The 25,259-nt window shown below is 43.4% G+C and overlaps 1 protein-coding gene across 1 annotated transcript; it reads right to left on the reverse strand.

Moving 5' to 3' along the window:
* Positions 1-16,271: 16,271 nt before the first annotated feature.
* Positions 16,272-18,110, reverse strand: GADD45G (growth arrest and DNA damage inducible gamma). Its single transcript, XM_088470256.1, has 4 exons — positions 17,965-18,110; positions 17,500-17,601; positions 17,139-17,352; positions 16,272-17,025 (listed from the first exon to the last, which is right to left on the reverse strand). The coding sequence occupies exons 1-4, from the start codon at positions 18,015-18,017 to the stop codon at positions 16,915-16,917; spliced, it is 480 nt and encodes a 159-aa protein (XP_088326382.1). The 5' UTR covers positions 18,018-18,110; the 3' UTR covers positions 16,272-16,914.
* Positions 18,111-25,259: the final 7,149 nt, after the last annotated feature.

Consider the following 25,259-nt stretch of genomic DNA (forward strand, 5'->3'; position numbering starts at 1 on the left):
AGAACATGAAAAAAGATGCTCTGGGTGCTGAACTTCAAGGGATTTCTCCATCATGTTCTGCAGTGTGGAAAGGTTTCATTCACATGTTTTCTATAAAGCAGTTCAAAAATACAGCCTTCAAAGTGTCTGGTTATAAAACCCACCTTTGCCAGGAATTACCAAAGATTATTACAAGCAAAGGATTCATATGTCCGGAATCTGTCTGGGAATTCATGGATCGTATTTGGCCTGAATGCACTAAGACATCCAGTGATTCTGTCACTGTGTTCTGTAGCCGACTTTATTCCTACCTGAATCGCAAACTGAAATATGGAATAGTAAGCACAGACAACATGGAGGTCTTTGTTATTCTGCTGCCTGCATGCGAGCCAATACCTCCCAGACTACACCAACTGGAGGGACCAGGTCTTGATAATGACCATCCCCATCTGTTGCTAGGCCTTCTTCTTCCAAACCATCCATCCTGGACTTCCTGTCCAAAAAGGGTGAGCGGGGTACAGAAAGAGGAGCTAAATGTCCCTGATAAAAAATTTTTTTCATCTATAATAGATGATGTGGAGAGATAAGAGCTTCAGATGTTGGAACAGGGGCTTCCACCTATTTGGCTTCCCTCCAGAGAACAGAGCTCTGTTCCTCAGGAAGTCTCTATGCCTGAGTTGATAGGTAGGTAGTCTCTGTCTGTTGGTAAACACCCTTCAGGTGATGGCAACCAAAAATAACAACAACTATAATAATATGTCCACTGATAACCAGCCTGATCCCTTAACAGCAACATACCCCATATGGCCAACTCATAACATGACAACCTGTTTGCAGCCTCCTCTTCCTTATGACACTAATCCAGTCACCATGGTTGATCAAACAGCCATGTGTAGTCCACCCAATTTTTGGCCTTCTACATTCTAACATATTCACATATCTAAGAAGTGGACAGTGGGAACAATGCCCATTTGAAGGCCACTAACTAACTTTTTTTATGTCCATGTAGAGGTTGGGAAATTCCATTACAGAACAGAAGGTATGCAAAGGATTATTTAAGTCAATTGTTTATTTATTTTTGGAAAGCACGCTGCCTGGTCCCCTTATGGGATGAAAAAAATCCACTCCCAGCAAGCAGGCATGGCGCTCAAGAAAGAATTCCCAGGAAAGACACAACGTAAGACTTAAATCTGAAATATTGCAATTGCTGCTGTGTTCCACTTGTTCACATATCTCATATTTTTAAGTGGACAGTAGGAACGGCAGTTTGAAGGCCACTAACTAACTATGTTTTTTTTATGTCCCTGTACAGATTGGGAAATGCCTTTATAGAAGATATGCAAAGCATTATTTGAGTCAATTGTTTATTTCTTTTTGGAAAGCACTCTTCCTGGTCCCCTTCTGGGATGAGAAAATCAACTCCCAGAAGCAGCAGTCATGCTCAAGGATTCTTCTGTGGCAAGGACTGATGTAAATGTGCTGTATCACATTTTTTTGTAAATGCCTCCTCCCCTCCCCTTCTCCCTCATAAATTTTCTTTTGAATCAAGAAATGAAATTAAATTTACTACAAATCAACCCTTCCTGTCCCTGCCCTACCTTCAACTACATACATACTCCAACTCCCTCAGGCCTCTCTTGAATAATAAAAGTGTTTCCTGATGTGCCATGTTTGAAGTTGAACTGCAATGTGTTTGTGCCGCCCACTGCTGCAGCTTAGCTTAGTCAGCCAGCTATCTTGGTCCAAATTTTGGGCCTAAACTAGATGAACAAATCAATATTGTGAGCCATGAGGTGGTCGAAATTGACTGGAAACGAGTGGAAATAAATGTTATTGAGGTTATTAATACTGTAGGAACAAAAAAGGCCCATTTTATGTGATTTTAGCTGTTTGTTTGATTTTTTAAGAAAAAATCCAGATCCAAAACCAAAACACGAAAACAAAACATGGAGGTGAGGTTTTGGCAAAACCAAAGCAGATCCAAACCCAGGGGAGATCCAGATCCAAAACCAAAACCAAAACACAGGGGTCGACGCACATCTCTACTTTAAACCATTGGGCAGACTCGCCGGGAACACATTAATGCCTGCATATCACATGCTATTACCTTTATCACATACTCCCAGATACATTTATAATCAATCAGGTCATAAACACAAGAAAAGTTTACAAAATACAGCATAATAAGTAACATAATATTCTGCCTCATGTATGAATGAAAGGAGCAAAACATGAAATTAAAAATGTGCACACAAAAGAGAGCCCTCCCCACATCCAACTGTATCCATAATTAATACTATTATTATTAGTAGTAGTAGAAGTAGTAGTAGTAGTAGTAGTAGTATTAAAAAAAAACACATTGAGCCCCACAGAAAAAAAAGCTAACACATTATTAGTCTGCCCAAATAGAAAATAAAAATATTTGACCCCACATGAAGAAAAATACACATTAACCCCAGTAGTAAAAAAACAAACGCATTGGCCCCCACAGGAAAAAATGAAACACAATGGCCCCTGACAGAAAAAAAAAACCCAACACACTGGCCCCAATAGTAAAACAAACAAACAAACACATTGGTCTTGATAGGAAAAAAAACAAACACTAGCCCCCCTAGGAAAAAAACAAACACAATGACCCCCACAGGAAAAAATCATGAAACACACTGATTCAAATTCATTGCACCACAGCTCGGCAGTCCGAGTCAGCACTACAGCCTGCCCTGCTGTGTCACTGCATCACTGTAACAGGGGGCGACTTGTGGCTATGTGACCTATGATGTCATGCCGCTGTATCATCATCTCTGGGTCACACCAGGCCTGGGCTGCGTCTGCGTCTGAGCCACCTGGAAAAGCCCTGTGCTGCCAGGCTACAAGGATGCAGCATGGTGGGTGCAGGCAGGGCTGAATTTGAGAGCAGAGCAAAAAAGAAACCTTATCCTCGGAAAAACGTTTTGATAAACGGGCCCTAATTTTCTATCTAGCTATTAATAATCTCTCTATCAAACTTTATGAAATACATTAGGTACTTCTTATAAATTATTTTAAAAATACACAATATATAAAGGAACAATTAAAAATTACCTAGTTGTATACAAGCCTTGTGCTGACTCAACAAGTTATAAAGGCCATTATTCCTTTATGTATGCAAATAAAGGCCATTGCTGTTCCTTTATGTATGCAAATACTGTTTAGCATGCAAGATAGAAGTTTAGTAGGCACAGCGAGTTTAGACTACATTCCCAGGAGGTCTCCCAATATTCAGGAAACATTCTAAGAGAGTATATAGACAAACAGACACCTTTGTTATATAGCTTTTTTTAGTTCTCAATGTAGGAGAGCGGAGACGATTTTCTTGAGCATAGCAGGTATCCGGCACCTTAGCCTACCTTGTGCGGGAGGTCTCCCAATATCCCTGGAGTTTCCTGGACATTCTGAGTAGGTAGACAACTATGTAAAGTTTAAAACAAGTGAGAGACAGCCTTATGTCCTTTACCTTTCAAGAGTTAATTCAGCCCTTAATTAACTGGGTTACAGTTCGCTGTTCAGTTTGCTGGGAGTATTTGTGGAAAAAAGATGTATCTACGTAACAACCCAACACAAATCAAACACACTTGTGACATGTCCTAGCATTTTATTAAAACAGCTAATGAATAGAACTTTGGTATGCCTGCATAGTCATGGCATAATCTGCCAGCCAGAGTAGGATCACTATGGTTAATAGGAGATGAGGAAAAGTTCAATCTGTTTTATTATTTTACAAGACTGCTCTGCTTTAATTAATAAAATACACAATTTAGACAGAGGACCCCTTCAGGTTCAAACAAGTAAAAGGGCCTTTCCACTAGGCGACCTGAAAGAGTGAACGACTAGCGTTCAGACCTTCAGGTGGCCGAGGTGCGGTGCCAGCACTGAACGGCGTTCATTGAGCGTCATTCAGTGCAGGAGTCCGACCTCCTATCTCTGAACATGCCGAACCTGCAAGTTCAATAGATAGTCGGGGTCGGCAAGGACCCAGCGTGCACGTGCATCGCTGGTCCTTGCCGGCTGTCCATTACACGACTTTGTGAACAATGTGACCAAAACCTTCTGGTTTTGGTCAGATCGTTCTAAAAGTTTGTGTAATGGATAGACTCCTTAAGAGTTATTAGGGGCAGTAGGGGGCCATTCAAAGGTTAGCAACAAATTGCTGGTGTTTGGACTGTTTCTGAGTATACTTTGTAGCCCAGAGAGGTTGTGCTGTCCTGTTCTACCATAATTCTGGGCAATGTGAGCATTTTTGCTGGTGATAAAGACCTGTACAGTCATGTGACATCAAAGCACCAACAACTTTATCTTTTTGAACTGTCTATCAAGTTTCTGGCATGGAAAACAGCTAGCAATGTCATCTGCTACTGCTCCTATACCCAGACCCCTTAATATTCTCTGGCCCCTAGACAAGAGCCTAGGTTGCCTTGTGGGCAATACAGCCCTGATCATAATGAATCATTAAGCAACAGCATAGTTAGTAAATATATAATTAGTTCAGACTTATCCCTAGCCTCAAATGGGTGTGATTATGTCCCCCAATTGTAAAGATGAATATACTTCTTGTTAGTGTTGTAATGATAGGTAGTAGAGCACTGCCCGGAGCGTCCTTAGGCTGCAGGGTGCATGGCCGGTGCATCCAACGGACAGACCCCCCCAATCATAGAGGTAGGTTAATTAGCGTGTATGTGCATCCATGTGGCAGGGAATATTAGGCCTGATTCAGAGGCACTCGCTGTTTGCGAGCACTCGCTCTGAATCAGGGCGTTTGTTTTTTTCCCCGCCTCCAGGCCGCTCACATAGCTGTGGGTGACCACCCACAGCTTGTGCGAGTGGCCTGGCGATGGTTGCGATTATCGCGACCATCGGGCTTGTGATGAGACCCTGTGGTAGGGTCTCGGCTCCCGCAAGCTCGAGTGGACTTCCTGCTCTAATAGAGCAGGAAGTCCACTACTGACATCACAAGTGATGTCAGTAGTGCCGCACACAAACGCCAGACGTTCCTAAGGGAACGCCTGCGTTTGTGCAGCCGCCCCCCCTCCCCGCCTACAAAACGGGGCGAGCTGTCAGATAACGTCGACAGCCGCCCCGTCTTGTAGCGAGTCCCAGAGCGACTGAACTTCAGTCGCTCGCTGGGGCTCGCGCATTTGTACACCGGAGGCGGCGCATGCGCAGGGGCCAAACATCGACCCGCTCGTGAGTGCATAGCGGGCCTGAATCAGGCCCATAATCTGCAAGCCCTGCACTAGATCAATATGAATGATTGAAATATCCCCTGTAAAGTGCTGTTTAATATGTATGCGCTATATACAGTAAATAACTCTTAATAAACAGGTGGCAGGCCACTCACTTCAATTTCAATTAATATTTTATAATGTCTACATGGAAAACCAAAACATGTTATTGCATTTTGTGCTTTTTTTTTTTTTTTAACCCAATAGGAGTCTGTGCGCATGTTTGTAAGATGCACTTGATTTGTGCTATCAAGGATTTCAAGTAGAAATGTGCGGGTCCGATTCCGAGTCGAACCGAGTCTGAGTTTGGAATCACTTTGGGGTACCGAGACGAACCGAATCCCGGTTCAATCTTCCTGCAATTCGGAACTCAAATTTAGAAAACAAACTTGGGTTTTGGATTGCATGCTAACAGGGCAAAATATGTCATTTTTACAAAACCAAAACAAGAAGATGAATCCATATCCAAAACCAAAACACAGGGGTCGGCGCACATCTCTACTTTCAAGATGACTCAAAAAGTAGTCAAATATTTGTTTGTCTAAATGATGTTTAGCCCTTGCCTTCATCCATGTTATCTTTAAATGTAATACCCATTGTCTCAGAAAGGAAAACCAAGAAATTACTGTAGAAGCGCATAATTGATGTCACATTCCAAGTGCTAAACACCTATGATAAGAAGCCCTGCTACATCGGATCTCTAATTTTAGCAGAATATAGGGGAATGCCACAACCGGTCATCAGGCTCCCTGCTAAATATCTCAAGCATGAATGGAACTTGGATAAGAGACCGAGGCGTGCATAGCATAGATTGTGCAATCTTCATATTCTCTTGCAGGATCCTGAGATCTAGAACACACTTTACATTCTCTTCCCAAATAGGAAATATGATCTAAAAAGTATGTTCACATTAAATGTCACTGTGCAGCTTGTTTTTATACTGTTGTAATATAAAAGACATCTGGTGTTTCTGGGTAATAAAAGAGAGAGAGAGAGAATTAAGGTTACAAAGCAAACAAAAAGCGTATCCTTATATTCATTTATTTATTCCACGTTCTAGAAAACACATCACCGCAGCAGCGTCACTCAGACTGTGGAAAGAAAACACTGGTGGCTGATTAGCCCAAAGTTTAAGACTTTCAGAGGTATATATATATATATTTTTTTTTAAAAAAGGTTGATTCTGAGTTGGACAGTTCTCTGTGCACGGATTCAAATGGTGAGTTCAAACATACACAGATGCGATTTTACACGGCTGTGCATATGTCCATCCTATTCTGAGTTAAACGAACATGGCCGGATGTGAATGGGTATTTTGTGGAGGGAACTAGGTGGTGTCAACGTGATCGCACTAAACTGTTCTGACTTGTGGGTGTGTGGTAGTCGTGTAGCGTACAGGGAAGGAAAGTTTGTTTCAGATGGATCACACTAGCATGGGGTTGGTGCAAGTGCCAATACTAATGATGGCGTACAACCAGTGGGCAGCCTGGCTTCCCACACACGGGTACAGGCCTTACCTCTATAGAATCTAACATTAGCATAGAACAGTAAATCAGGCTTCTGTGACTACCCCCAACTACAGCCACTTTGCGTTGACTGGTATCTTCAATTATTCATGGAGATAAAGGTACTCACTATTCAAGATCATCTGGGCTGGTTGATAGCTATTTCCTTCCTTTTGCCAAATGTCATAAACAATTATATATTTTTTTCCTATTATTTTTTTCTTGATTTTTTACACTTTTTTAAAAAAAATTTCCTCCTTAGTAATGTAAGTGCAACTGGAATCTCAGATCCAAGCTTCCAGTGCACTGTACATGTGTAGAACAGCAAAGTTTGGGTCACGCATGTTCGGGGAGTACCAGGACTGGGCGGTGAAGCTGTAAAAGACTCCTCTTAATGCCACCAAGCAGCTGAATATCACTGAGTCTGATTCAGAGTTGTACGCTATGTTCTCGCAGTTGAACGTTTCTTTTGCTACTGCGCATGCGAGAAACACACTTGAGCTGTACTGCTACACTACGTTTGCAATCTCTACTTGATCACAAGGCACTGGGATCCATGGGCATTCGTGGGTGGGGTTGGGGAGGTGGCCAAAAGTGTTTGCAAAAGAAGGCTGAACCGTGGGCATGTTATGGGAGTTCCAAAGGGTGTCTGCGATCGCGGCTGCAGTCCCAATCGTAGAACCACAGTCTCAGAGGCCATTTTTGGAGAGAAAGTTGACCCAGAATCTGCACAGCTCAGGACACTCGAGGAGTTGATGTGCGTCCGATGTTGTGTTGATGGTGGTGTGTTCTCAACCCCCAGAGGATCTCCACACAACACAGATAGGGGAAGTGGGTGTAGCAACATGTGCTCGGTCCGTCGCACATTTCAGGCGGGGGGTTTGCTAGCAGCATTAGAATAATTTTGCACATAAATTGCAAGCACGATCGCAGCTGCGAATGCAATAGCATACATCTCTGAATTAGGCCTCAGCTGTCCTAGCTAACTATTCTTGTTATATTGCATTAATAACTGATTTCATGTGCCGTGATAATTGGCGGTACAATATCTGTATTTTTGCTGCAATATGATAAATAGTCCCCTTAATTCCTCCAAAACCAATACTAAATAAAATAATGTGCTGTCATATTGGACACAGTCACACAGCACTATTGCTTTTGCCACCTCAGGCTAAAAGAGTATTTGTACATAGAGAAGCTTATAACATGCCAGTATTAATAACTCATGCATGATGTGTGCACCTCTGAATTGTCACCAGCAGAATCCTGAGCAGTGTCTTCATCCAGCTAATACATTCATAATTAGTTACAGAAAACTGAATGTAACACTTCCTGCTTGTGTTATCACATATTTATGGTAACCCAAGTGACCTATCATTGTTGGCATTCCCTTTATGAGCAATGTGGCATGGTCAGAGCACAGTACAAGATGGGGACAGTACAACATGTACATAGAGTTACAGCAAAATAACAATAGGATGACTGGTGTTGAATTAAATTTTGTTATCCCAGCAGGATCAACTGTACAATATATAAAAAGCTGACCATGCACATTGCAACATGATCAATCAATCTGATTTTTCAAAATAATGTACAGTATGTGAGTGGCAATAATTACATAAAATAAAGATCAATAACCAGGGTTAGGTGAAGTATATGCCTTCATCACACTGAGGAGGAGGAGATGTATCAAACCTTTAAGAGAGATAAAGTGGGGAAGTTGCCCATGGTAACCAATCAACTTCCATAGGCTGTGTTAGACAAATGATAGCTTGTATAGATTAAGGATATATCCTCTGGCGCTTACTGTGGGTTCCGTATGTAATTTGAATGTAGTTATAATAACAGAATAAAATTTGCAATAATAGTCAAAGTTATGTCTAAAAAAATAGCAATTTTATTGCAATAATAATAAAAATTTGCACCTCCTTGCTAAATCAAAAACACATAAAACAAACTCACTCACAAACAAATAACATAAAACAGGACACTATGCAGATGTATTCCAATGTAGAATGACAGACACGCTATATTAGCGTTTTACTCTGCCATCCTATGTGTTATATTCCAATTGGGTATTTTCCCTAAAAATGATAGTCACGTATTTGTCCCCTGGAGATAATTCCTGTATAGGAAAGAGTCCAAGTCCGAAGAAAGCTGGTGCTTACCGTGTCTTCAGAGAGAAAAGATCAGTCAGGTTCGTTTGCCGGCAAACTAGGGGGTAACTTACATGCTGCAGACATGAACAAGATGCCCCTCCACTGTCATCAACGCGTTTCACCTAATGATAGGCTGAAGAAGCACTGCGTACAATTCGGTAATTCAGGCCATTATGCAGTGAGAGGCGTAGTCACAATGTTGCGTTTCACCACTAATTATATTATGAAGCCCAGGGCGTAACTACTATAAGTGCAAAGGGTGCAGTTGCTATTGGGCCCAGAGCTTAGGGACCCTTACAAACGTTTGCTATGGGCCCTTCAAATACCTAGTTACACCCCTGATGAAGCCCCTGGACTGCTTACTGTGGGAGGGATCTGGGAGACTGTTCTATACTCCTGAGAGTCATCCCAGCATGCCCCGCAACAGTTTTGGCATTCCATGATAGCAAAATGTGTAGTCCCACAACAGATGAATTGCTCACCCCTAGTCTAGGAGAACACTCCCAAATTCAGTAGTCTCCTGGACATTCCAGAAAAGTAAGCAAGTATGGGTAAATTATACCATATATAATCATTTCTTATAGAGCAGAAGCCAGAAGGTTATATGCCTATAGTGAATGAAAGCAATTGCACATAATACTGTATATACTGTAACATGTATTGCAAAACGTATTTATTAAACTGCTGGCAATTACAAAGGCAAAAAATGCACATTAAAATACATTTGTTCTGTTTTATGGGTGGGACCCCAAAATACCTAACAATTTTATTGATCGAAACTTTTACACCCTGTACTTCAGGACATGCAGTAACATGATAATTGAAAAGAAAAAGGCTAAATAACCCAAGTATCATCGCTGATATCCCAGTAATGTCACTTCTCAATAATTCCACCTGCCAAATAAATGATACCAATTTCATGACACGTGCATGCACGTCTCCATGTTATTATAGACTGTGAGCTGTCTGGTAACCTCCCTGCCTGCCCTGCTCGCACATACTGTACAGACAAAACAGTAGATCAGGTATGAAGATGAGTACGTAAGTGAGATCAGGTGTGTTTCACTCATTAATTTGCTGTAGGCTGAATTCCAGTCATACCAACTTCATATTCTACAGTGCATTAAGTGCCACATAATACATGTTTTATTATTGCATTTGAAAACTCAATCTAAAGGTGCATACACACTTAGCGATATTTTACACGATTTGGCCGATTCCAACGCATCGTGACAACAAATTGTATAAAATATGGCCAAATCGTGAGTGTCCACTCACGATGCCGATGCGCGTCCTCGCAGGTCGTACATCGCAACTTCAGATCTGCCGTGCTATAGGGCAGATCTGACAATCTCAGTCACGATGCACTGGAATAGTTAGGAGGCACGATAGATCGTTTGTCACATTGGACAGTTTTTACACCAAATTGAGTGCAGGACTGCCGGGGAGCTGCTGGGGAGAGTTCAAGGGAAGTCGTACACGATGTCGGATCGTGAGCACATTGCCAAGTGTGTAGGCACCTTAAATGACTGCATTATTTTAATACAATATGACATATATAAAGCAAAAATGGGTTAAAAAAGATCTACAAAGTAAAACCCAAGATAATTAATGGGATTAACAATGAATGAAAAAAACCTAAGGCGCGCAATAGATTTCAATTATATGAAATATATTAATAATTAATTTAATAATTAAATAATTTATTACATCATGCATCATACAATGCATTGCAATAGTCTAAAGAAAAAAACAATATAATTATAATAAAATTCAGACATATAAAATTGTATATAAACGAACTCCAAAGCTGATTTATTAATTTAGTAGCGGCACATGCGGCATTGATCGGCGCATGTGCAGAATCTGTACTGTGCATATGCCTCCTGGGGCATTCGCATAATATTTCATCGTCACTGCGCAATGCAAATAGCGTACAACTCTGAATCAAACCCATAGTCCACATAGACCCATATAGTTAGGTGATATATGATGTACCTAGATGCGGGGGCGTATCTATAATGGGTCAAGATGTGCGGGGCACACGGGCCCCTGGGTCCAGGGGGCCCTGCACCACACACTCTGCACCCATAGTATTACTTACCGCTCCGGAGTCCCACGTCGGCGTGGGGGTCCAGCACTGTAAAAACGACTGAAAAATGGCTGCCTGCGCATGCGCAGTACAGGGAAAATGGCCACCGCGGCCATTTTCCTGGGGACCTGCGCATACTCTATAGACTCTGGGCGCATTCTAGTACCCAGAGTCTATAACTTCGGCGCTGGCCGCGCACAGCTCAATGCGCTGCCGGGTGCCGGACAGAGAGGAGGGGGCCCATGTCGGAGACTGCACACGGGCCCCCTCCTTTCTAGAAACGCCCCTGCCAAGATGTCTTTTCTTAGCAGTTAAGTGTCCCTGTAAATTGCTATAATGCTGGTAAGTATGACCTAATAAACCATTTCTGATCAATACAGAAACTGCAAGTCCAGTTGTTTCTGCAGTGAAACAAGATAGGTTTAGTTACACAATAGAAATATAGAAAATATTAGAAAAGCTTGAGAATGGCTTTACCCAATGGTTTTTCCTGATAGCACCGAGTATTGACATCTCAGTTTGCAGAAACAGGAAGTTCTTCTACCAACATCTCTGATATAGTTTAACACTTCTGCCTGGAGCTTGTATTACCAGGCTGCTCTGTTAAGTAGAATCTGATTGGTTGCTATGGGCAAGATCTCTACTTCTAAAAACCGCCACTTTAGTAAATATACCCCTAGGAAGACACACACCTGGCCACAGGACCATTAGCAGTCTAGGTGAGTACCAGTGCCGTTTTTTAATACTACTGGTACCTTTTTCATATAGAAAAGCATCGGTTTACCATTCCTAAATGTAGCAAAGATATGAAAAATATCTGAAAACTGTCCGGTATTACCCACCAAATGTATTTCTGCTAATAGTCTTTACTCTGTATTTTAAAGTGATGTACAACCAATGAAAAGGAACATTTTTAAATAACACTGGCTAATTATAAAATATTAAAAACAATTATATGATCCCCTATTATAATTGATAGATGGTACAAACTGCGTCTCTCCCGCTGTTGTGGAAACATAAGTCCAAGGAAGAGATTTAACTCTGAGTGATGCGTAACCGACTGCGATGTTCGGTTGTGCACATCATGATGACTTATGCTAGGAAGAAGATGCTTATACTACTAGGCATCTTTGTGAGAAAATTAGCATTTTACTGGTGACGAAGTGCCTTGATCAGACCATTCTGAAATTTACACCATGGCCATTGTGGAGTTATGATTCCCCCGCAAGTATAATTAATTGAGGTTCTATAAAAACTCAGAGTTGCAGGATGCCTACAATAGATTACGAGCTTTTAAGTTATCTCCCATGGTTGCTGATGTGCAAGTAACTTTATAAATTGCATATATCTACTAGCAATCTCTTCTGCAATGTGTTGTGACGGAATCCGTATGTAATACTGCCGGACCTAAGCCCAGCGGATGAAATCCCGATGCCGGAAGGCTGGCAGATGAAGATCCCGACTAGTAGGGTAAGTAAGTCCCCTAACCCTCCCTTAGTGGTGCCTAAGAGCTCCCGACGCCTGGCTTACCTACGTTCGGTATGCCAGGTGTCGGGATTTCGCCGTGGGGCTAATGATAGGCATCGGTATTTAGATGCCTATCTTTAGTCCCATGCCAGGCTTTCACTGTCGGGATTTCAGCGGTCGGCACTTCGACCACCGGCATCCCGTTGTGACAAAGGGGATGCACTCAGCATGTTAACGGTCACAGTGTCGACATTCCAAATTTTGATATTGTTGAAATGTCGACACACTGGCCAGTGTAACCCAGCAATTACAGAGAACAGGGTCCCAATATCCGTGACACTGATCAGGGGAGTTGGGAGTCGATCTGTGCTGTATGCACTGTGCATGCCGCACACAGAGCCAGAAGCATTCAAGAGGAGCGTCCATGGGAGGGGAGTACTCCAAAACATTTGGGGGGAGCACTGTATACCATACAGTGTGGACTATGGGGCACATTTGGGGAGGGCACCATGTGGTATATAGGGGGGCACTGTGGGGCACATTGAGAAACCACCTTGTGCCATATAGGTGGGGTACTGTGGGGCAAGCTAAGGGACATATCGGCAGATGTGTAAAATTTATTGGAGGGAGCCCCCACAACTTACTTGCCTTGGGACCCCCACAAGCCTTAATCCGGCCCTGTTTAGGGTTAAGTTTAGGGTTATCGTACTTACTGCCTGAATAGCCACATCTCCACGGCACTGATTATTGACATTAATAATATGTCGACATTTCATCAGTGTCGACATACTCAATGTCTACATGGTGAATGTTGACATGCTGAATATGTTGACATTACTGGGCATATTCAATTAGTGTTTATCGTGCGGAGATAAGCTCCCGGTTTCATGCCCGGAGCTATTTCATTTAATGGTATTTTTCCCGCGCAGTCAACCCTGGGGTAACGTGGGGTAACCCATAAATTCTATGTAAAATGCTGGAATATATGGGTTTCCCCACACGTGAAGTCCAAGCTGCTGATTGTTCCTCGCAGTTCCTGAGGCTGCAAGGAAAAATTAGCGTTACACAAGGGGATCCAGGACCTAAGTGAATAGATCCGGACTGTCAATAAGCTGAATTGGATATGCCCCTATGTCCATGTTGTCATTATCATGTAGACATGATGAATGGTGACATTCTGTCGACAAAATATACCAAACCTGTGACAAAATGTTCCTATTTAATTGTTAGATTGAATGTTGCTTAAAACAGAAAAGTGGACCTCGGCTGGTTTGCAAATGCCCAATGTTAGTTCCTTTGCTCAATCAACACCTAAATGTCTTGATCTGTCTTTCTACATAGGAAAACATGAAGTCGGAGGTGTATAATTAACACAATCACTGTAAATATCGTTATATAGATGAGCTCAGTAAAAGTCATTTTCACCTCCCAAACCTCCTGTGGGGAAATGGATTGAGTTTAATTGGTTTGTGACAAGCGCTACACCTCTGACCACCATTCTGAATAAAGCATTTAAAAAGTCTTTCTGTATATACGCTGTATAGTGTAATGACATGACTGTAAAGCACCATATATATATATATATATATATATATATAAAATCACTGTTATCACTATCAGCTAATGGGTCATTGTGGCACATTAGTGGAAATAAAGTGCACGTGTTCACTGGCTGTATTTGTTTAAGTAGAATGGTGTGCACACTAATACCCCTTTTACACCGGAGCTAAAACCCAGGTTTTTGAAGGGTTAACCCGGGCAGTTCCCTGGTGTAAAAGGGGAGAGAGTTGGATCGCCGGGTCGAGTGACCCGGCAATCCAACCCAGGTAACTAGCAGGGTTTAACTCGGGCGTAGCCCGTGAAACCCTGCTGTGAGAACAGCGCACTCCGGGTCACGATGACCTGGAGTGCGCTGCTAGCCGGCTGATTGGTCCGGCTTCAGTGGCGCTTGGAGATGACGTCATCTCCAAGCGACCACTTTCACTCCGCAAAAGCCGGGTCTATGCAGACCCGACTGCGGTGTGAGCGGCGCTGACTCGGGAATATCCCGAGTCGGCGCCGGCAAAATTCCGGGTCTGATCCGGATAGGAACTTTGTTCCAACTCCGGGTCAGACCCGGTATTTAGGTGGAAAAGGGGTATAAACTAGCTTTGCTTCATTGTGATCAAATCTCTCCTTATTGTGTCATTAATAAAACCTCTGTGTGTGGTGAACAGTAAAACCAGTACATGTTACATAGCAACACTGATGCTGCATATTGTACCAGGCACAGAGATTGAAGCTGTCCTTAAACAGTCCATTGTTACACATGATTTGCATATTCAAGACCCTGAGGCATTTGAATACACTATGAAGGAATAAGTCTGTCTCTGCAGGGGTAGAGGTGCCTCTAAATGTAAATAGCTTTTCCCACAATCCTGGGGGGGCTTCAAACAATTATGCAAATAGCCCTAGTTTGTATAACCACATGCATTATTTATATGAAAATGATGCATATTTGATTTGCAATACAGATATCCTATTCAAATTCCTGAGGGCCAATATAATGGGGGACACAAAACAATATACTGAAATGGAAGTTGTTTTACTATATGGACCTGATCTAGAAGTGGTAGTTTTTAATCGATGCATAGTAACATTGTACTAAAAAAAAAAAAACTCCATCACTACTAAGGTGACATTATTTGGATAGGCATACGAGTATTATGTATTATGCATATCTGGACTGAATGTGTTCTGTAAGACACAGTGTGCTTCTTTAATCAGTGAACAGTATGGCACTGATTTACTACTTAGAATAGTTTCTCCTTGCTCCAGTAACAGAACAATTTGACCTTTCTCCTAGAACTCATGCACACAAACTCAGCATCTCACTGGTCAAAAAGATTTTTCCATTTATAATACCTATGAGTGTTCCAGGACAGTGTTCTGTTGAAATGCTCGCTGACTTTGTTGGTACGGTTGCCACAACTCTGGTTGCATTCTTGGCAGGTACACTAAGGTTTCGGGTACTTTGCAGGAACACAATGCTTGCACAGAGCACAAAAGGTGCAAAGCACTGGTTCCTGGAAATACAGAGATATGGACAATTCTTTGGCACCCTAAAGTATACAGATTAGCAGAGTGTGCTTGACAATAACTGGCACAGAACTGGAAAAGATGTAGCACTTTCCTTCAGAAGACTGTTATTTAAATATGTAATGTTTGCAGCATTTTATAAACAAAATGCAGACATGCAAACTAGTGTGTTGTATTCAATTTTCACCACAAAACATGTTGCATTAAATAACTTGTTAGAGAACGTCAGAACATTGCAGAAACCAGTACCAGAGCAGTTTTATTTTCTGTGTCCTGCATCACCAGGGAGGGGGTTGGGAACTTTTGTTGTACTGAGAGCTGTGGTGTCAGGGAAAGCCCTCAGAATGACACATGGCCAGCTGCACTCTTGAAAGCAATATAGAAACGCATCTTTCTAAAGACCTCCTACTAGAATAATACACTCATTTGAAATGCAGGCTCCCGTCTTGCAAGCTGTTACGATAAGCAGCTGTTGCAGGAGGGTGAGAGGTCACATTATCAGATTGAATGGGGAACCATTAGCTGTATCAGCCATAGCTTATCTGAAGCAGAAAGACCCTTCTGTGATATATATGATAAAAAGCCTGCACAGCATTATGGACCAGTATATAGATTTAAAAAAAAAAATAATAAAAAAAAAACAAAAAAAAAAACAGTATTTTTGAATGACCAGTTATATTGTGTATATTGCAGTATCAAAGTTGTAGAAAACATAGCAAACAGACAACAAAAATAAGTTTCAAGTTGTTTATTGAAACACAGATAAATAAAGTAATTGATGGAAAATATTGGTAGAATCATTACGATGACTTTGTAATAGTGCCAAGAGTTTGGCAAAAGGTCTAAAGAAAGTCTCTGTCGTATAAAGTTCATTGGTATTCCAGGACACTGCCTCACAGATGGAGACAGACACAGCAAAGCTTAAAACTGCAATTGCCAAGTCCAGATTTTTTTTTTTTTTTTTTAAATAGTTCAATCCTAACATTTATAAAAATCCAAAATGTCAGCATATCAAGTTGTTGTCCATCAGCATTGAACCGTTTTATGCATAAAGCCAAACATTTCCACTTTGCAAAAGTCCTTCCAGGCTTGCAAACATGCAAAATACTCCAACTCCACAGTATGACTGCCCATTTAGTGCCATTAGATTAGGAGGCTTTTCACTGGTCTGAAGCATCCCTTATGAAGATCAGTCCATGTCAAGTTTCCTCCTTACTCTTTTGCTCCACAAGAGCCAACATCTTGCCAGGCTTGGCAACACATCCTGACGTCAACCAGCGTAATCCACCGACTCGGGAACGCAGTTGGTCCATCCAGGCGTACAACACCGTGATAAGAATGCAAACAGATCTCCACAATCTAATGCACTAGTCAGTTCACTCAGGCAGGGTGATAGTGGGAACCCAGTCGTTAACATTACGGCTTTCTTCACAGAATAGCCCAAGTTTTTCCAGAGCTGGGTCTTTCCAGGCATCCTCGCTAGGGTTCTGAGAAAAGAAGAGGAACAGAACATGAGCAAGCTGCTTATGAGAAAAATGCTGACACAAAGCCAAAGGCACAGAGCCAAGTCAGTGGAGATAAGCAGGAACACGACACTTACCATAACAAGGATGCAATGCAGATCCTTGGGCTCTCCAGAATCATCGGTGCTGCCCAAGATTTCAGCTAGCTTTTCGGTGTCATTCAGCCGCACAATATTGATATCATTTTCACAGCAGAAAGCTTGGATGAGGGTAAAGTGAATCTGCAGGGCAATGTCTCCCTCATCGATTTCATCAGCAGCCAGAATGCAGAAAGTGACATTGTCAGGATCTCTGCAAAGGAGGAAAAAAAAGGAAAACAGAAACGTTAGGTCTGCTGTCAGAAAGCCACAAGTGGGTCTGTGTGTGGGTACTGTGTTACGTGTGTGCATGAGTAATGTGTCTGTGCGTGGGATCTGTGCAAGGGAGTTGGATACTTACATATTCATTACTTTGGCAGACTCGTAGACTCCAACGGTCAGACACTCCTGTCTCTGGGCGGAGATCAGCAGATCGTGGAGGGCTTTGCCAGCGCAGGGCATGCTGAACAAGAAAATAATACATACATTTAGTCTAGGGCTCAGGCTCCATGAGAAACAAGCATGCAAAATGATTCTATGCATAAACTACGGGGACTCCATATATGGATACAGCAGCAGGAGCAGTCACTATATACACTGTCACTGCACACTCTGCATAAAGAGCTGGCAATATCTCTGCAGCTAAATGATCACTATACCCAGCTACATACAATGCATCTTAAATGTTACAATTCCTCACACAGCTACAAATCACCGATCTACTGATATTTAAAATAAATAGTAACTTGTATATATACCCCTTGCTATGCTGTCCCATAACATCCAAGCATGCAGCAAATAGGAGCCAACATTGCATGATAAGTACCTTTCAGCGCTTTCAACAACTGTTTCCTGTCCGTGAACCTCTTCCAGAGTCATGATTGTAAAGTGTATCACAAAGAAATAAGCAAAGAGCCAAAAAGTAAATCCACAAAGGTTCCTTGCTAGAGAGTGATAAATCCAAAGGCAGTAGAGAGCGGTGTGTGAGCAGCTCTGGCCGTAGCTCAGATATTTATACAGCATGGGATGGGGGCGTGGCTTTCCTCACTCCTTCTCTCTGATTGGCTAGCGGGGGAGGCATTGTAATGCTAATACAGCTACAGTACGCTGCGGCTCGTGCCAGCAGTCCACGTGGGGGGAGGGTGGGGGCTGTGCTGTGGAGCTGCAGAGTGTGTCTGTGGTGGGCGCAGAGGGGGGTTTACAATGACTCAAAAGTCTAATGTCTTTTGTGATGCTGTTACCAGGCAGACTGGAGCCTGCGGATTTTGTCTTTTACAAGAAAAGAGAGGAGACATCAAACGAAATGAAAACTTTACATCTCTATGCCCACTGTGGGTGTTAATGTGCCCTGGAGAATTCCCATTACCTTCCACCCCTAGCTCTGCATGCTGTTTACTAGTGAGCTGTGATGAGCAGAGAACAAAACATGCAAAGTCTTTTGTTCTTGGAGTAAGTGCAACTTCACACAGGCTGCAGTCATGTATTTTGGTACTATCTATACATCCAGCATCGTTTTTACTCATTATGCAAAAACATACATATTGCACCAAGAGTTTTTATTTTTGCTTTGGGGGACAAGTCTGCAGAGATAATGGGGTTAGTGTGCAGCAGATTGTGAATGGCACACGCTACTAGTTTGCATTTCTATAGCAGTCACACAATGGGGGAGAGGGCTGGCGTGTGGCAGTTTGGAGATTAGACAATTGGCCCTTTTTCTCTTTCTAGGGACACTGTCCACCTGCCACTCTGGGGTGGGGGGAAGCAGAGCACAGATCGATCTTCTAACAATGTCTTCCAGATGAACACCCACCCCCCCCCATCACTCCCCTCCCAAATGCTTCATTACACTGGGGGGACCCTGTTCATGTTAACCCTTCTGGCACACACTATTGCTGCTTGCAGGCACGTGCGGTGGGGGGTTACGGTGCACCTGTCATGGGATGGGACATTACTTTCGGTGAAACATACTTTGCCCCAGTTCATCTTCCCTCATCTTCATAATGTAGAAAGCATTTTTATGCTGTGACCCGCATACTAGTCTCCAAAGAAGACATTGCAACATTATTATTGTGTGCAGCCAGACACATGGAATCAGACTAGACTAGGCTAGACTTGGAGGAATGTAAACGATCAGTACTAAGGTTGGGGCTCTAGACAGAGGTAATCAGGGGAAAGTACTTTAGCAGACAGGTCTGCCACTCACTGACTAATTTTTATTTATAATGTTTATTTTTTAACCCAAATGCTCGTTTTGTATCTCCAATAGATACATGGAAAATAACCCTTTAACTACCACGGATGTGCAATCTTTGCAAATTAAAGTTATGCTAGAAACCAAAAAGATATTTCTAGCTCCAATCTGATTATATGCATTCGTGTGTTTATCCCAGAAGTGCGCCTCAGTGACTACTGCCTGATCCTGCCAATTATAAGGTTTCATTTCCCTGAGCTTGTCCCTTTACTGTTTGCAAAGTTTTCCTGGTAGAGTTTATTATTTACCCGTCCTTACACTTTGCTGGGAATAGCTTGGCAATAATTAATCTATAGCGCCACCTGCTGTTAAAAAATTTTTATACGACAGAGTACAGCTTTGGAAGCAAATTTTCATGAGATTCCATATACAGGAGTTGAATAGGGCGTAGGAAAATTTGGGTGGGGGCTCTGTGTACCGCCTGCAGGCACCGCAGCAGCTGCACCACCTGTAGTTCTGAAACTGTCCATATAAAAGGAAAAAAATGTTTCTGATACACATCCTAAAATAACCTCTGTCCCCAAATCCAGACAGTAGTGATAAGTACATTTCGCTTGAATCCAGTTTTGTTGGGGAACAGACCATTTTGCAGAACGCCGCAGATCATTCATTCATTAAACTCTCTACCTGGAAACTAGGCAGCAAAAGAATAGATTTAATTGGTAGCACAATCTTTGTCAATAGACTGGGGTCTTAATGTATCAAATAGTCTGATCTTTTAATTAATATATTCCAAGAATAATATTATTCACGTAGCTTTCCAGAAAATGGCAACTTTCCCTCTTGGCACCTCTGCTGCTGCTAATAGGAATCCCTAATTGTAATAAAATAATTCATAATGCTACATTACTATAACAATAACGGGAATGATCAGGGTCTGATAAATTTTACAGGGGACTTTTGCTAAAGTGAAAAAGATGCAAACTGCTTAGATTTGCTATTAACAACTGACAAAGTACTGTGGTCATTGTGGTGCATTTCATGGGGCAGATGGCTGCAGATTATCAGTAACCATCAATCAGCAAATCTCATCCCCTGTAGACTTCAGCTCTCTCTTGGGCCCTGGATTTCAGTTAGCAAATGAGAATTGGCTTCCTTACAGGTGTGTGTGACCATCTGGCAATAGGCACTGAGCCTATGACAACTATGTATGTAGATAATCTGATTATTGGTATTTGACAAATTAAACATTCTATTATTTTCTCTGCAATTTAAGGGGCATATGTATCAAAGCTTGATGTGAGATAAAATTGTGAATTATATATTGCCAACCAATCAGCTCCAAACTATCATTTCTTGAACACAGCCTGCAAAATGTAAGTTAGAAGCTGATTGGTTGGTGATATATATCTCACAGTTTTATCCCCCCCCCCCCCCAAGTCCTTGGATAATTATGTATATATGATGAGGGACCTTGGCTATCCTAAAGAATAAACAACTACTAATGTCCAGCCATGACCTTAGTAACCAGCTTAGATTTAGTGATTCGTTCTCAAACAAATATTTTTGCACAAGTGATTAACATTCACATGTTTGGCAGTTCCTCTTACCAGTTGCCCAAAATACTCTTCCCAGTTCATAAGTGCACAGATACAGCGGCTAATTTGTACTGTCCAGCATCTAAACCAGTGTTGGCTAACCTTGACACTCCAGCTGTTGTGGAACTATATATCCCAGCATGCCCTGCCACAGTTTTAGCATGCCCTAATAGCAAAACTGAACAGAAAAAAAGAGGACTGGTAAAGAAGCGCCATCTAGTGGTCACAGGCAGCAATTGATGTAATGTTAATGGTATTTAGAAATGAGGCCAAGTGGCACAATCAGCTCTTGCTTCACTTTTCTGCAGAATGGCCTCACAAGTTCACAACTCATCCCGGATGATCAGCTGCTGCATTTCCCCAGAAAAAAAATCCATGGAGGAATCAATTCCTATTAAGTATACGTATGTCATTTTTATCAGCTTCTTGGAAACATGCACCGAAGCAGCAGTACTTGGCAAATCGAAAATGAAGCGAGGGTGTGTAACTGGAGTCATTGGTTCTAATTTGTTGTACAAAGGGGTAGGGATGTAAAATATACTTATTAGGAGTTGATCGTGTCCTGGCTTTCTTCTGTGGAAGAGCAGCAGGTGGTCAGCAGAGATATCATATGGTTCACTTCAGTTTGAATAGTTGTTAAGAAAGGTACATTAACCCTTATAGTAACATATAGGGGTCAATAGTGTCACCTTTCTCAGATCTTGCAATACAAGGAACCCAGAGTTACCACCCAGTTACAGCACATGGATCAGTAGCCTAGTATAACTCACCATTGGGCCTATTCAAAACACACTGCGCATATTTACATAGCACAAGCGATTGTTTGCTAATGTACAAACACTGCACTGTGCACGCGCAGCGATTGTTCTGCACTACATTCGTATAGGGGAACCATTCGCAAATTGAGTGACAGATAGTTAGCATTTGGGGTGATAACACGGGGATAGTTAGTAGAATGCAGGTGTGTCTGACCGTTCACACCCTGTTATGTGGGCATGCATAAATGAGTCATTATGATCTCCCGTGCAGCATGAGAGCTCTCTGTGTATAAGGAGGGCTGCAGTGTTTGCGGCTGGTCAGACTTGTCGCATATGCAGCATGGATGCCCAATGTGCATCATGGTACCGATGTTTGCGCTGTTGCACGTCGTCGTATAGACATGAGAAGGCAGCAGTGGGTATCTCTATGCTCGGCTGTGCTTTGGAGGTCATTAGCATATTTTAGCAACTGCGATCTTTGAGGAATGCAGTTGCAATTGCATTAGCGTAAATCTCTGAATCAGGCCCAGTGTCCGCACTTGCGTTGTATTTGGCTCCGGAGCAGACGCAATGTGAAAACACAATATCCATCCGCAAAGAAGACTTGCATTGGTCTCTGCATCACCTTATATTCTTATTCTCAGGGCTTTCTACAACTATTATCTGTACTATGCATGTGGCTTAAATAGTTACATTTTTGGGACCATCCCTCTGGGCTCGCAGCATTCAGGCTCCTGCCAGTGTAAGCCCCCAGCTGTTGTCTCTTCTCCAGTAGTTTAACACTTGTAAATTTCAGTCATAGTCTAATCTGATTTGCACTTTAAGGACCCTGTTGTCTGTTTGTTAAAATCCTATAGCTACAAACAGCACAGCCAGTTACTACTTTATTTAGAGAGTCAGCACTGAAAAGCACATAATCATATGAATAGAACCTGCCTTAAAGGAAAGTTACTTAGGTTTTCTTCTAAAATATCCCAAAAATGTGATCTAAATAAAAGAGTGGTAAGTTCAGGCAGCTGACACTTGTAATGTATAGATGCACCATGCAGAGAGGTAATTGTCATAGTGTAAGGATAGTAACATCGTCTTGCATTAAAAAAAAAACAGACAGGCAATAGCCTAAAAAAAAATGATGTGCTTAACTGTGCCTGGTGTAGGGGAGTGTCTATACGCAAGATGGATGATCCCAAAATGTAACTGTATTAAAGGCACACACTTTCTACAGATAACACATTTGCAGCCAAAGAAATATAACTTGCCTATAAGATAAATATGTATATGTTATTCCACTGTGCACGTTGTCAACAAAATTAGGGAGTTGTGTCTGGTACCCCTCTATATACTGTATGCCATTTTTGCAGACTTTTCCGGGACTAGCCGCACCCCAGTGAGTTTTCTACTTCAGGGTCCATAGGGTATCCACAGGATACCTTGGGGTATAGGTGTGACGTCAGTCGCAGGGCACCAAAGAGTTAAGCTTTCAGCCTCCCAGGATGCACTAGGTCCCCCTCCCATACCCCGCCCCCGGGCCAAGGCACCTCAGTTTAGTTTGGTGCCCGGCCGGAGTCGGGTGCACCTGTTGGAGTGGGGGCTAGAAGAGCCCCTGAAGCTTTTTCTTCATGCAGCGGTGGCTGCACATCTGGATGAACAGCATGGACAGTCAGTCCTGACGTCCATGCTGTCTTCCCTACACCCCGCCGGTACCAGAACGCCGGTACTGATCCGGGGATGCTGGTGGGCGTCTGGGGTCACAGCTAGCGGTGACCCCAGATGCTCCAGACCATGGCCGGATTCAAGGGGGACAGAGGTAAGCAGCGGGGTCCCGCGGTGGGTCCCCGCTGATCACATGGTCCTAAGTCCCCAGGCAGGGGGCTCCCTGGGGACTGGCTGCAGCGTGGAGCCAGGCGACCAACCTGCGCTTCCACTACCCCCTGGGACAGCGGACCGTAGCAGAGCGGTAGCGCTGTGGCGTCCCAGGGGTTAAATGCATGCCAGGGGAGCGCGCCTTCCCTGTCTCACAGCCGGCGCCTCCCCCGCTGCACACAGCCCTCTCTGCACTGTGCTGACTGGTCCTGTGTCAGCGCTCCTCCCCCAGGCCAGCTTCTCTCTGCTCCTCGGCGGCCATCTTCTCTGCAACGCATGGTGAACGCTGCTGGAAGTCTGGAAGGAAGCATCGTGGTCTGGGTCCCCCCGCATACCTCTCCTCCGCTGTGGCTCAGGTCTGTGTATGCAGCGCTGTGTCCTACCAGGCCCTGTGTCTGTGTAGTTGAGTGATCAGCGCTGTTAGTGCAGGAATTGTTATTTCTCTGCATTGTATGTGACTGTGCTAGCGCTGCCTGTAACTTTTCTTCTCTAAACTGTCAGCTTTATTACTGTCCCTGTTCTTTCTGCTAAAGCCCTTGCGGTGCGGTGCTGCAGGGTGGTCTCTCGCCTATTTAATACTTAATTGGTGAGAGAGGTCACATACATGGTGCCATCATGTCTGAAAGTGATTTTCCCCTCCGGCTACAGTGTACCACGTGCAAAGTACCGTTAGCGGAGGGGGAGGGTAGCGCGGAGGGCCTTTGCCGGCAGTGTTTGTCCATGGCGCGGCCTATTACGGTTACAGCACCGGTACAGGAGCCGCCCTGGGCTTGTTTCTCTCAGGCGTTAACAGCTTTAGTGGGCCAGTTAGCTCCGCAGCCCGCGTTTACTCCGATGGGTTTGTCCCAGCAGTCTGTGGTGTCGTCACCCATGCAGGGGTTCCCACGACAATTGGTGGTACCCCACAGTCTCCCTATTTCCCCGCTCCCGGGTTCTCAGGAGCCAGCGTGGGTTAACTCCCTGACGAGTTCTGTACAGCACTTGTCGGATGTGTTGCAAGGGGAGTCTGTGATGCGGCCTCATAAAAGGCCGGTGGCGTCTCTGTCCGCTCCTTATGAGGATGACGAAGGGACGTCTGATGATGGGGAGATTCTGGATCCTTACGATCAGGAACCTCTCCATACTAAGGACGCTGATGCTAAGTCCAAAGTATATATTCCTGGACTTATTCGGGCGGTCCGCACAGCCTTGGTGATTGAGGACGAAGTTCCCCCAGCGGCTAAATCTAAGTATGCCTTTTTCAAAGATGTGAAGGGCGATGCCACAGTCTTTCCTCTTTCGGGTCAGTTGGTGGACCATTTAGAGGAGGCGTGGAAACAACCTGGCAAAAGATACCAGCCGCAGAGACGCCTGGCGGTGGCTTATCCGTTCGCGGATAATTATTTTGCTAAGTGGGAATCCCCTCCACAGGTGGATTCTCACGTGACCCGTCTTGTCCGTAGTGCCACATTGCCGATGCCATCCATGTCCTCCCTTAAGGATGCTACGGACCGCAAGGTAGAAATCTGCCTGAAGTCCGCTTATTCCCTTGCAGGGGGGGCAGCACGGCCGGCTATGGCCATTTGCTGGGTTGCCAGAGCGATGGAGCGCTGGGCGGATTCTTTAGAGGCTTCTTTTGAATCCGACTGTCCGGCCGAACAGGCGGAGTTGATTGGCAATCTCCGTGATTCGGCCACCTACATCAACGAGGCGGCTCTAGACATTAGTACTC

The sequence above is a fragment of the Taudactylus pleione genome, unplaced genomic scaffold, assembly GCF_031769625.1.
Source record: "Taudactylus pleione unplaced genomic scaffold, aTauple2 ptg000095l, whole genome shotgun sequence".
Lineage (NCBI taxonomy): Eukaryota > Metazoa > Chordata > Amphibia > Anura > Myobatrachidae > Taudactylus > Taudactylus pleione.